This window comes from Daktulosphaira vitifoliae, unplaced genomic scaffold, assembly GCF_025091365.1.
Source record: "Daktulosphaira vitifoliae isolate Bord-2020 unplaced genomic scaffold, ASM2509136v1 Scaffold_33, whole genome shotgun sequence".
NCBI lineage: Eukaryota > Metazoa > Arthropoda > Insecta > Hemiptera > Phylloxeridae > Daktulosphaira > Daktulosphaira vitifoliae.
In genome coordinates this window covers 3,680-17,700 of record NW_026099603.1, presented here as the reverse complement: position 1 = coordinate 17,700, position 14,021 = coordinate 3,680, and the positions used below count along the sequence as shown (strand labels likewise).

General features: G+C 31.6%; 4 protein-coding genes across 6 annotated transcripts; 2 read left to right on the top strand and 2 right to left on the bottom strand.

Moving 5' to 3' along the window:
• The first annotated feature begins 610 nt into the window (after positions 1-610).
• LOC126908897 (general transcription factor II-I repeat domain-containing protein 2B-like) lies at positions 611-1,078 on the top strand. The gene has a single exon (XM_050691221.1). It carries the CDS (start codon positions 611-613, stop codon positions 1,076-1,078), a length of 468 nt encoding a protein of 155 aa, XP_050547178.1.
• Positions 1,079-4,992: 3,914 nt separating this feature from the next.
• On the bottom strand, positions 4,993-5,786 carry LOC126908902 (uncharacterized). Its single transcript, XM_050691232.1, has 3 exons — positions 5,782-5,786; positions 5,635-5,674; positions 4,993-5,517 (listed from the first exon to the last, which is right to left on the bottom strand). The coding sequence occupies exons 1-3, from the start codon at positions 5,784-5,786 to the stop codon at positions 4,993-4,995; spliced, it is 570 nt and encodes a 189-aa protein (XP_050547189.1).
• On the top strand, positions 5,714-10,579 carry LOC126908900 (leucine-rich repeat and WD repeat-containing protein 1-like). 3 transcript variants are annotated; one of them, XM_050691229.1, is made up of 7 exons: positions 5,714-5,733; positions 6,055-6,144; positions 6,207-6,337; positions 7,899-8,152; positions 9,016-9,208; positions 9,886-10,151; positions 10,214-10,506. In XM_050691229.1, exons 2-7 carry the CDS (start codon positions 6,070-6,072, stop codon positions 10,486-10,488), a joined length of 1,194 nt encoding a protein of 397 aa, XP_050547186.1. In that variant the 5' UTR covers positions 5,714-5,733; positions 6,055-6,069; the 3' UTR covers positions 10,489-10,506. The 3 variants fall into 3 exon arrangements, with proteins under 3 accessions (XP_050547186.1, XP_050547185.1, XP_050547187.1); XM_050691228.1 differs by lacking the exon at positions 5,714-5,733 and adding an exon at positions 5,897-5,991; XM_050691230.1 differs by lacking the exon at positions 5,714-5,733 and having other exon boundaries at positions 5,938-6,144; positions 7,899-8,021; positions 8,076-8,152; positions 10,214-10,579.
• LOC126908901 (deoxyuridine 5'-triphosphate nucleotidohydrolase-like) lies at positions 10,569-11,581 on the bottom strand. The gene is made up of 4 exons (XM_050691231.1): positions 11,250-11,581; positions 11,057-11,193; positions 10,840-10,985; positions 10,569-10,779 (listed from the first exon to the last, which is right to left on the bottom strand). Exons 1-4 carry the CDS (start codon positions 11,381-11,383, stop codon positions 10,723-10,725), a joined length of 474 nt encoding a protein of 157 aa, XP_050547188.1. The 5' UTR covers positions 11,384-11,581; the 3' UTR covers positions 10,569-10,722.
• Between the last annotated feature and the right edge of the window lie 2,440 nt (positions 11,582-14,021).

The following is a 14,021-nucleotide window of genomic DNA, read 5'->3' as shown; positions in this document are numbered from 1 at the left end:
AAAATATAATTTTATGGAGATATGGCCTTTTTGAAAAAACCGATTCATGTATGTTTTTGGTTAAAATATTGTTAAGGACAGGGGCACTAAATACTATAGTGGGTACCCGAACCGGCTAAAAGCACTTAATACCTATCAAACTGTGTTGTGTAAATAGAGTCACTGGAGGTGAGAGAGTTCGCCTGCACAAAACCAGTGATCTATGTTGTGAATAAATGGTAAGTGTGTTTTTGTTATTTGTGTTCAGAGAACCCTTAAATTAATTAATGTAAATTAAACCTGACTTCAGTATAAAATCTTTTAATAATTGTATAACTAGAGTGTAAATTTAGCTTATTAAAATAACAGTAGTACGAGCATATTATTATTATTATTAGAGCTCGGATGTTTATGACTTTGCATATTTTTTTCGCGCAATATGAATTAAACCCAAGTATGATATAAATTTGATTCATGAAGTCTAGATTACAATTACGTAAACTTATTTTGCATATTTGACGTTTTTGAGCATATATAAATGCATATATTAATTATATATAATAAAGAGTTTATAAATTTAAAAATCAATATTCAAAATATTGTTTCAATAACTACTGACAGCGCTCCAAATATGGTTGGTAAAAACAATGGATTTATTAAACTTTTTTCCAATGAAATTTCGCATCCTTTAATCAACTTTCACTGTATTATACACCAAGAAGCGTTTTGTGCAAAAGATAGTATGAAATCGCTTCAAAAAGTAATGGAAACTGTTACAAAAATTGTCAATTTCATAACATCTCGAGCTTTAAACAACCGACAGTTTGCCAAATTATTAGAAGAGGTGGAATCGCAATACTCTGGCCTTCTTATGTATAATAGTGTTCTATGGTTGAGTCGCGGGCAAGTTCTTCATCGATTTGTTGAATTACTGGCAGAAGTACGTTTATTTTTGTCGGACAAATCTCAAGATTATCCAGAGCTTACTGATTTAAATTGGTTGAATGATTTGATGTTTTTCGCAGATTTTACTGCAATTTATAATGATTTAAATAAAAAAACTCCAAGACCGAGGTCAAACAGTTTTAACTATGTTTGATAATATTAAAATTTTTGAAAAAAAAATTGAAATTTTTTGTAAAGATCTACAAAATGAAAACTTGAAATATTTTCCTTCTTTGAAAAAGCAATTAATAGATTCAAAACATTTTAAAGATGATCAGTTTGATATGAAATTAATAATAATAAAATATTTAAAAATGCATACGAATTATTTTCAAGCAGATTTTCCCAATTTCGTCATCTAGATTCAACATTACAATTTTTATTAAATCCACATAATATTAAATTTGAAGAACTTGAACTTAGTTTTTTTGAGTGGTTAAGTATTGAAAATTTAGGAATGGAGTTAATAGAATTTCAGGGAAGTATTATTTGGAGAAATAAATTTATTAATTTGAATAATGAGCTAGAAAATAATCATCATGAAATTGGTAGGCATTTTAAGATTATAAAACTAGTTGACACGCAGGGAAAACAAATTCCAACCAAAATTTTTTTTTGACACTGTAGCGAGGTGTAATATATAGAAGTAATAAACACTTTTAAGATTTAATAACAACTATACTATATTACAACGAACTAACAAATAACAGCGAGAGACGAAGCGCGTTTAAGACAGAATGCGTAAGTGATTGACTGATCGACTGACTGACTGGAGCGACGATCTTGCCCTTAAATAGTCAGAGGAATCTTCTAGAGGCGGCGTCGGAACTCTCTAGACATTCGACCGCCACACGCTTATGTAGAGCGACGAATCTTCTAGAGGCGGCGGCGGCCGGACATTCTAGAATATTCGACCGCCACACCACCCCCCTACGGAGTGGAGTTAGCTAGGGTCAAAAATGTCCGGGAATCTGACTCGGCGGCCTGAGCGAGTTGTTCATACTGGCTGTGTTGATGGATCGGTATTAGGCGGTTGTTTTTGTTTGGTCGTATCCGGGGCAGTCCCTGATGGAGCATGTGCCTGGCTAACGGTTGTGCTTTCGTTCACCATGAGGTAGGCAGGTTTTACTCTATCAATCGTCACCGTAACTGATTGATTTCGAACTTTTATTGTGAACGTTTTGTCATTTCGGGCAATTACTTCGTAGGGACCTTGATATGGCGGTTGAAGTGCTGCTCGGACACCTCCCTCCCTGAGAAATACGTGTGAACAGTCCTTAAGGTCCGCAAAAACAAATGATCGTGGATTTGAGTGGCGAGATGCAGGTACTGGACGAATTTTATTCATAACACTGCGAAGACGATCTAGTAAGCTAGTAGGGTCGTTCGTACTGCTATTATCTTGCTTGTCTGTGAAGAAATCACCAGGAAGATTAAGAGGCTCACCATAAACAAGTTCCGCAGACGTGGCTTTTAAGTCTTCCTTAAACGCAGAACGTATTCCGAGAAGCACGATAGGCAGTGACTCAGTCCACGAGTCTTTTGCGTGGGCCATGATGGCTGCCTTTAGTTGTCGGTGCATTCGTTCGACGAATCCGTTTGCAGCAGGATGCCAACTGGTAGTGGGGCGAAGCGTAAAACCAAAACGTTTTGCTAAAGTTTTTAAAGTAGCTGAAACAAACTGAGTACCACGGTCAGTCGTAACGTATTGAGGTACTCCGAAGCGTGAAATCCAGCAATTGAGGAAACCCTTAGTGACATCATCTGCTGTTATACGTTCGAGAGGATACACCTCCGGCCAATGGGTGAAACGGTCGATTACCATCAGACAGTACCTAAAGGACTGTGATGGCGGCAATGGACCGATGATATCGACATGAACATGTTTGAATCGGCGTGAAGGTGTTTCAAAGTTTCCCAGTGGGGCTGAGACGTGTCGGCTTATTTTCGATCGCTGACAGTGGACGCAGGCACGTGTCCAGGAACGGCAATCCTTTTTCATTGCTGGCCACACAAATCGTTCTGAAACTAAGTGAGCTGTTGCGCGTGCACCGGGGTGACTAAGGTTGTGTAACTGATCAAATGCGTGACGCCGGAATCGTTGTGGCAAAAATGGTCGTGGGCGTCCCGTTGACGTGTCGCAATAAATATAGACTGAAGATCCTGGCACTTGTACCTTCTCCAAATGAAGAGATGAATTGTTGTCAGTAAAATGTTTGAGTTCATCATCCGTGTCTTGAGATACAGCAAGAGCTCGGTAGTCCAGCGAGAGAGACACAACTTCAATGCGTGACATTGTATCCGCGACGATATTTTCATCACCTTTAATGTGTTGAATGTCGGTGGTGAATTCGGATATGAATGTCAACTGGTTGAGTTGCGTAGGAGGTATCTTTTCTCTCCGTTGGGTGAAAGCATATACGAGTGGCTTATGATCGGTGAAAATGGTACATGGTTGTGCTTCGACAATGTGCCTGAAATACTTCACCGATTCATAGATGGCAAGCAACTCACGATAATACGCAGGCCACGCACTTTGTTTCACCGACATTTTCTTTGAAAAAAATGCTATGGGTTGCCAGATGTTATTGACTTGCTGCTGCAGACATGCGCCGATAGATTGGCTAGATGCGTCTGTGAATAGTCCAAGTCGTGCGGCTGGATGAGGATGTGCTAAAAGAGTAGCGGTCGCAAGACTTTCTTTGCATGTGGTGAACGCTTTTTCTAACTCGGGAGTCCATTCTATCGGTTGGGAACCTTTTGTCTTCGGGCTTTTGAGAATACCGTGAAGTGGTTCTTGCAGGTCGGCAGCTTTGGGAATAAACCGGCGATAAAAATTTACCATTCCCAAAAACCGGCGTAATCCTTGCATAGATTTTGGCAATGGATACTGTCGTAGGGCTTCGACGCGTTCCGGTGGCGGGCGGGTGCCTTCAGAAGATACTAGGTAACCTAGAAATTTCACCTCAGCCGAACCTAATACACATTTTTGCGGGTTAACGACAACACCGTAGTCAGAAAGTCTCCCGAAAAGAGTGCGTAAATGCTGTTTGTGGTCCTCTTCCGATTTAGAGAATACCAAAATGTCATCAATATATGCATAACAGAAGTCCAACCCATTGGTAACTTCGTCTATGAAGCGTTGAAAAGTTTGTCCAGCATTTCGCAATCCGAATGTCATAAAAGGAAATTCGTAAAGTCCGAATGGAGTGGTAATGGCTGTTTTGCATATATCGTCCGGATTAACAGGTATTTGATGGTAAGCCTTTACCAGATCGATTGTGGAAAATAGCGTGCAATTAGCCAGGTTGTGCGAGAAATCATGTATGTGTCTGACTGGATAGGAGTCTGGTATAGTTCGGGCGTTCAGCGCGCGGTAATCACCGCAAGGACGCCAGCTGTTCTCCCCTTTCGGTGCTAAATGTAATGGTGAAGACCACGGACTGCTTGAAGGTCTAGCGGTACCTGCCTTGACCATTTCCGCGAATTCCTGTTTGGCGATTTTTAGTCTACCTGGAGCTAAGCGGCGTGGGCGGCAGGCTATTGGCTGACCAGGTGTCGTAAGAATGTGGTGCACTGTTTGATGTTTTATTGTCCTGGGCAATCCTGTGGGACGTGTGATGTCCGGAAATTCTGCGAGAAATGCAGCCCAAGGGGAAGTGTTGGCAACTGATTTTATGCTGCATTGATTTACAGAGGAAACCTTACCATTCACAGCCAAGCCTGTGACACCATCAATAAGACGTTTGGTACGGCAATCCGGCAGCAAGTGGTAGTATGCCATGAAGTCGGAACCAATGATAGGAGTACTCACGTCGGCGACAATAAAACTCCACGGGAAACTGCGTCGAAGTCCTAAATTCAAATTGAGATGGACCGTCCCGTAAGTTTTTATGGTACTGTTGTTGGCCGCGCTGAGGTCGTAATCGGTGGCATGGCGTCGTTCCCGTAGTAGCCGTTGAGGGTAACAAGATAAGTCGGAACCGGAGTCGACTAAAAATTGGCGTTTTGTTATTTGATCTGTAACAAACAGGCGGCTGCTCGGGTTCGGACAGTCTGTTGCCGCCGCTACTGACTGTCGTTGGAGTTTTCCTGATACTTGCAGGGAGCCTTACATTTGGCAGCCTTTTCTCCATAAGTGCTATGATACCAACACCATCCTTTGCCGTTAGTCAGTTCCACGTTTGAACGGTTACGTGACCTAGAGCGGGAACGTTGCGGGCGTTTAGCACATAATTCGCTTACCTGTTTTGCGAGTGCTTCAATGGCAGCTAAAACATCGAGTTCCTTTTTATTGTTCGTCGTGGCAACAGCATGGACGAATTGCGAGGGGGCTGGCTGCACTTCAACAATTTTGTCAGCCAGCTCGGCTACCTTATCCAGAGGAAGCTCTGATTGTGCGGTTAAAATAGCTTGTGCATGTGATGGTAGACGGCGGAGCCAAAGTTGACGTAAAATATTGTCTTGTAATGTAGTAGTGCCGGCAAGGGAACGGAGATGTCGTAAGAACTGTGATGGCTTACGGTCACCTAGTTCTTCTTCATTGATGAGTTGCCGCACACGTTGTTCTTCTGAGATAGACAACCGTGTGATCTAAAATACATTGAACTATTGCTAAAAGTAATCTTATATGAAAGAAAACAAATACCTAGCTCTAATATAAAACTTCTACTATGCTATAATTTCTATTTTAAGACAATAAGTTAATACCTGCTTATATAGATCTCTTATCGTATCATTAATTAGATAACTGATAATAGTTCAAAGTTAATAATCAAAATAACGATATCACCGTTGGCCTCGCTATTGGTATAAATTAAATTTCAATATTTAGCTTCAAAACAATAAAACAAATACTCCATACTTCAATCTTTAAAAATTCACTTAATAAATAAAAATGTATAAACAAAATTGAATTACTTTTATAGTTTTTTAATGAGTAAATTATTTATACTTAAAAATTCATATCATTATCTTTGTCTAATGATAAAAAAAAGCGGGAGAATAATATCAACATTTGGTTGTAATTATGTAAATAAACAGCAAAACATTTTAGATTCATAGAAAGTATATTATTGATCTTTTTTTTCTATTTCTGAAGTTTTTTGATAAATAAATATTATAATTTAGCGATATTCCTGTACAATGGATTTTAAACCAAAACATTTTTTAAGATGTCACTCTAAAACAGATAAAGATTCTGCTGATGTATCTACTCAAGTAACAATATATAAAAAATAAAAAACTATATATCATGTTTAATTGTATTTGTAATATTTTAGGTGTGGCAAGCAATTTTTGAACCTAATATTGATTCGAAAGGTTCCTTTCTAGTTGCTACATGTGGAGGAAATAAGGTTTGTGTAATTGATGTGAGAAGTGGAGTAGTTCAGTATAGATACTCATATTCAAAGTAATTAATATTATCAAACTCTATTTTTATTTTAATTAATAAATATTACTACATAATTTAATGTATATTTTCAATGCTTCTATTACATTTATTATTAGCCTACTTTAGTATATTAATTTCTAGTGTAGATAAGTAAATTTTGAAATAAAACTTTTGAATCTAATAATTGTATATGTACATTAATAATTATGTTAAGTATAGATTGGGATTGAAATGCAGTACATTTTATTCTTGCAAAACAAAAGTATAAAATTATAATTTATTTGAGAAACATAGATAAACATCTTTGGGGAATGTAATATTTTTGAAAGAAAAACTTTTAATATTTGTTAATACAATATTAAACTAAACATTTTTTTGTAAATAATGCAAGGTGTTTCTTTTAACACTAGCCACTTAGTTTCTTTTTAATAGATCATTTTTTGAGTAATAATTTTTGGTATTTTTTAGTTAGTTCTTATGTATTTCATAATTTATCAATTACTAAAATTACTTGTTTAATTCCTATCTTATAAGAGTATCAAATAAATGTTTTTAGATGTCAATAAATATAATAACTAGTTACTAAAATCAAAAATGTTCCAAGCATAAAAATGAAAGATTGATACAATTTTCATACCAATACATCAAAAGTTATAAACTTTTTATATATCTAAGTAGTAGGAGTGAGACTGAAAACTTCTAAGATAATGGATCAAAATCTGTTTTTGAATAATTATTTTCTTAATTAGATCATTTTTATTTTATGATCTAGTTAAATATGTATGTTGCTATTTTAAAAAATAATGTTGGTACCCTTATAAGCTATAAAGAATGAGTTTAAAAAGTATTTTAATAATTGATATAAAGTAATATAAAATATTAAAAAATACCAAAATTAATTTTCTCAAAAAAATTATTTTAAGAGAAAATTATTAGCTTACATTAAATTAGTAACATACACAAAAATTTTGGGGGGTTTTTTTTTTTAATTTAAAGAAAATTAGATGTGATACTGCCCATATTGTTCGCTCACAAAAATTCCTGTTTTCATTTACTTTATATTGGAAATATTTATAGTATGATCTTTTTTATTGTTATTACTTTTTGTTTATTGTCCAAACTTGTCGCTTAGCTTATAAATTTTGAGGGGGTTTCTAACCCCCCCCTCTTAGTGTACGCCAGTTCATTAAATAATCACCTTGTATATTCTGATTAAATAAATTTTCTATAATAATGATATTTTTAAGTTGTTTTAGTACAAAAATTAAGGTGAAGTGGGGTAACTTTAAATAAGTAGACTGATTGTATATTCATTTTTTGTTGGAAAATATTTAAAAAAATTTATCAAATAATTTAATTAAACTTTTTAATTATTAAAAAGTTCAATTTTTGAAGAAATAAAAAAAAAAAATTGTTTTTGCCCCCCGCAAAAATTTTAATTTATTAAGAAATTTATATGTATTATTATAAAAAAATAATTTTAGGGTGGGATAAGAATGAAATTGTTTGCTTCATAAATTTCATTCTAGTTGGGTATTTAATGTACTAATAAATATTAATTACTATGTTTTTTTTTCAGAGGTTTACTTTACACTCTATCATGGTGTATGTCATGTCAACCTAATAAAATACTAGCAACTTCAGGGACCTATAGTAGTATAGTTTTTATTGATTTATCATCTAAATCAGCATATCTTACATACGATCTTACTCAAAGAAATAAAAAAATTTTTGTTAGTTNAGCATATCTTACATATGATCTTACTCAAAAAAATAACAAAAAAATTTTTGTTAGTTCTATATTATTCCATCCTTATGAAAAAAAATTGTTTTGTAAGTAAATTAAAATGTATTAGTTAGATATTACAAACAATATAACTAAAAAAAAAAAAAAATGCAAATATCTTATCAATAAAAAATTCATCATAATTATTTCTATAGAATAATAATAAAATATGTAAATCCTTCTTTTACAAAAACTATTATTAGTTTAGATATCACTATAAACATGGATCATTGATTGTAAAAATTTTGAGTGATCAGCTCTAAGTATTTTTTAATACATATAGTAAATTCTAAATAAGTAGGTAGGTCTCAATAATATTTTTTCTTAACCTAAAATTTAAGTTGACCAATAAAATAAGCCTGACTTATTGTTTTTACTTGAAGTCAATATAGTAGTTAGTTTTGTTTAAAATCAAGTCTTAATCTAAATATTTAAATATCCCATTTAAATAGAAAAAAATTGAAAATACATTGAAGAACTAAATTTGTAGATTGTATAATCCTAAGAACATTTTACAAATTAATCAATAATAACACAAAAATCTTTTTTATGAGTTATAATATTATTAAAATGTTTAAATTGCTCTTCTAAAAAAATTTAGTTTTTAAACTTATAACTCAACTTTAAATTGAACCATTAATTATCAACAATCTACTTTTTGGTTGATTGGTAAATATTATTTCTGCTAGATTTAAAGATATGTAATTATTCAAATAAAATATATGTAACAAAATTATTATAATTTATTATTCATATAAAAATATATGCCATAATTTGTCTTATTGTTAGTAACACAATTGGTATGTGTATGGAAATTTAGTTTTACAATTTATCACAATTATATAAACATATATATTGATGACAACATAAAAATATTTTGTATAAATTAATTGTTTTATACATTTTTTAGGTGCTTTAAATATTGGAAACATTCATGTATTTGGATTCGATGTAATTAACTCTCAAGTTGTAAATATTGAGCAACTAAATATAATAGAAACAGAAAAGGAAATTTTTGGGTTAACATGTTGTGAAAAGAATAATTATTTATTAATCTCTACAAACAAAAGTCTGTTGGGTGTAACAATGAATAAAATACTTGAGTATGATAGAATAAAAAATTTTTTAATTTTTACATTATTTAAAATATTGAAAAATCCCACATGTGACAATATAATAGATAGTTTTATTGGATTGCAATAAAACTCAACTTTTAGAAAAAATTTTTGCAAAATATCATATATTTTTTTCTTTGATATTATATAGATATAAAATAGACTATTATTTATACTCAGTATTTATCATTTATTTTAATACATTTAATTATTTGTATAATATGAATGATATTAACTATAATTAGAGAAAGATTTGGCAATTGGAAAATCATATATTTTTCCAGTGCTTCATTTTTAATTACATAGTATTTGGAATAATCTTATCTTATAGAATAATATCAGAATCTATGAAACATATTACTTCATAAGCAAAATTAAGCTTACTGATATGTAACATTATTCAGGGCAATTCCTATTTTAGATCATTATATATTTTATTTTAATCTTAAGTGTAAATTTTGAATACTTTACTTAAATTAATCTGTAATTAATTTTTTAAACTTATACTAAATATCACTATAGATTCTATAATATCAATGAAATGATAATATAGAGAAATATATATTCAAGAATGATTTTAAATGTAATTTTAGAATAATTTTTTTTTTAATTTAAACTTTTTTGTAGCTTTATCATTAAGATAATTATTATTAATTTATTTGTAGACATGGTCTAAAAACAATTGTTTTTGAACTTCCATCAAATCCCAACGAGTTGTATAAAAACCAATATGAAAAAGTAATAGATTCTGTTGAAGTGATTAGTGGTAGTTGGATAATTACTAAAGTTGCATTACACGGTGTCATGTATATTTTTAATCTTGAGAGTGCATTATCAAAAATTAACAATGATAAATGTATTATTGAGCCAACATATGTGTTAAATTGGAGTGATTCAGATAACTATTTCATGAGTTGTGGTGTTGGTTTAGGTAATATCATAAAATTATAATTTATCCTATTTTTTATTTACTTTTCTTTACTTTCAATATAGATGGAAAAATTGTTGCGTGTGGTGATGATAAAGGAGCTATATGGATTTATGATCTAGAAGACTTGAACTTTAAAACTAATAATAAAAAAGAAGTAATTGATCCTTGCAAGATTTTAAGGTGGCCAAAACCCCATGACAATTATTTGAAAAAAAAGAAAAAACTGGAAGTGGATGTATATGATATAGTAGTTGCTAAAAGTGCAATAAATTCTAGTGGTAATTACCTCGTTGCTGTCACAAATAACAATTTTGTTTGTATATACTCTAGAGCATAAATATTTATAATTTTTTTTGTAAATACATTATTTTTGTAAACTCAATAAATAAAACATTTTTTAAAAAACTACAAAACAGGTACATATTTTTTGCATTTATTTTTTTCTCATAAAATTACAAAAAATATTATACTTTCAAATAAAAAAAAAAAGACAATCTTAGTAAAAAATTATAAACCATATGATAAATAGAAGCTTGTACATAAATGTACGATAAAAATGAAAACCATAACTTCATTGGGTTCCAGTTGATCCAAAACCACCTACTCCTCGTTCTGTATCATCCAAAGTCTGCAATGAATAAAATATGAATACATTATAAGTAAAAATCATATTTAGTTTAGTTCATACATCTAATTCCATCATTTCAGGGTAAGATATTTTTTCACAAATTAATTGAGCAATTCTATCGCCTGGTTGTATATTGAAATCTTCATCAGAATGATTGAATAGTACAACACCAACATTTCCTCTATAGTCTTCATCAATAACACCAGCTTTAAATGGTAAAGAAATATTTTTCATTCTTAATAAAAATAATAACAAAGTTAATCTATGATAATCATACCTCCAACATCAATAAAATTCTTCCATGCTAAACCTGACCTAGGAGCAATACGTCCATAGGTACCATGTGGAACTTTAATTTGAATATCTGTTTTAACCAACTCTTTTCCATGAGCTTTAATAGTATAAGCATAAGCACTGAAATATTAGAAACATGTTACAGATATTACAAACTTGATTGTTATTTATGTTACCTCTTTAAGTCATATCCAGCAGCTAACTTGCTGCCTTTGGAAGGTGGTAAGGCGTGTTCAGTTAATTTTGAAAAAGCCAGCACACAATCGTTAAGTTCGTTTGCTAACCTAGGTTTTTTGATAGGGCTAGGCATTTTTACTAGTTTACTAAAATACTTATAAATTTTAAAAAATATAATTAGATAAAATAAATAACGTTAAAAATAAAATAATATTAACTAAATCAGAAAGCATACAAATTAACTGTAACAGACTAATACGGAAAATATCAAAATCACAGCAGTACTTTCAGTCAGCATGTGAAAAAAATAACCTACTAATAGTAATCTGGAAATAATTGATATTAACTGAAAAATAAAGAACTACCGCGTTTTTTAAACATTAACCTAGTAGATTATCTTATACAACTGAAAATTTCGCGCCAAAACATATCAAGCCACCAGACTGGTAAACAGTGCATACAATGATGTTTTTTCTTGAATTTTATCAGTTAGCCAACCTACAACATTTGTAACATACAGTATGATCTTAATACAAATACAAATTGTCTTAATAAATTATAGTATATTATATTAATTGTAATATTATTACAATTAATATTCATCAATATTTACTTTACATGATTATAAAAAGAGCACTATGAGGAAATTAAGAACGTCTATAAGTTAAAATTGTTATTGACGTAAATATTTTAAGCTAAGGTTAAAATTTTTTATTATACATTTTCCTTACACCGTTCGTTAAAAACTGTCAAGTACATGTATGGAATATTCGTATATTTTTTTGAGTGTATATTACGTTATTTATGACGTTATACATAATATGTGATAATGTACATGGATATTTTTTAATAGAGGCGTTCTCTCTTGTCGAATTCTAATTTACATCAATTTAGTCCATTTGTTAGTTTGTGAATTAATGAATTTGAATAACTTTATCTATTGCGCCTAAATTTCATAAGAGCCATCAAAATGGTTCTCATAAAATGAATAGAGTCCACGTAATGTAAATTGAACTTTGATGAGTCTCAACTTTGAGAAAGAAATATATTTCTTTTTCATGGACCAGTATCACCGTTATTATTTACGTGTCATGGCCAAGAGTTTTTTTTTTAGAAATATCTGTTATATCAGCTAAAAGTGTGTAAGTATTCGTTTACGAATTTAGGCGTCTGTAACCAACTCGAAAAGGTATATTCATATAATAGAGGATATGTATGATGACACTCGTACCATGGTAAAAAGTATGGGTAGAGCAACAGAAGATTTTAAGGTAGGAGAAGGAGTGCTTTAAGAAGATTCTGCTTTAAACCTTTATTTATTTTCTATAGTGATACATTAAATTACTAAAGAAATACAAGGAGAGGTACTATGATGCATGTTGTTCGGAAACGATATAATTTTAATAGGAGAAAATAGGGAAGAAATTAATCAAAGGTTAGAGGTGTGGAGATCAGCTCTTGAAGAAAAGGGTTTAAGAATAAGTAAAAGTAAGATAGAATATATAGAGTACGAGTTTGACAAAAGAGAACACAACGTAGGTGAAATGAGGAGATCAGTGACAATAGGTGAGGACGTGATTGGAGAGGTGGAAAGTTTTAAGTATTTAGGGTCAGTTGTGCAAAAGAACGGTAGTATTGACGAGGATTTATGACATAAAATTAAGTGCGTGTGTTATGCGATAAGGCAATTTCAATGAGGCCGAAAGGTAAGTTCTATAATACTGTAGTGAGACTTACTAATGGTTCAGAGTATTGGGCGGTTGGCAAGAATGTAGATCAGAAATGAGAATGCTTAGATAGATGAGTGGAGTGTGACTAGAGAATATAAAATTAGGAACGAGCATATAAGAGGGGGTATAGCTGTAGCGTCAATCATGGATAAGATGTGAGAAAATAGACCTAGATGGTTTGGTCATGTTATGAAGAGAGAGGAATCGGAAGTTGTGAGAACAGTAATGGAAATGAATGTTGAAGGAAGAAGAGGTAGAGAAAATCCAAAAAAGAGATGGAGGTATGTATTGAATGCAATACGAGGACGGCTGATGTGTGCGTAGATGATGTGTGAGATCATGTCAAATGGAAGTTTTGGATAAGAGTAGTCGACCCTAAGTAGTTGAGATAAAGAAAGTAAGAAGAAAGATCGATTATATGGGTAACGTAATCACCAGTCATAACCTCTGAATTACACATATTAAAATGAATAATGTAAATTTCCCTGTGGATAGGGGATAAGAATACTTCCACTGTCAGTCGTAAGAGGCGACTAATGAGTTTGCGTCAGGTCGACAGCCGGCGTAAAATTTTTTGTCAAACAGTATGAAGTGTCCTGAATAAAACTTAGGCCAACCCAAGTAGTTGAGAAGAAGAAAATGAATAATGTANTTGAGATTAAGGCGAGGAAGAAGAAGAAGAAAATGAATAATGTGAAAGTCTGTGAGTAGATGAAATATAAGCAGATATGTACAACGTTTATCCGACTCAATGCGCCTTTATAAAGCATGTCCTAGTTTAATTGTTGCACACAAATAAAATCTATAGTTCAAATAATATTTTATAAAATTATTTCTGCTTTCATAAAAGTTTTAAAAAATACTAGATATGATTTATAATATAAACCGTATCAATAAAATACATTTTTAAAATTCAAATAACTATATTAACAGTAAATTTAACAAATTTAAATCCAGAGTTTACAAGGTCTGAACGCTATTTACCATTCATCACAAATTAATTAATTGAAACGTTTAAATAATTCATAGAAAATATGGTAA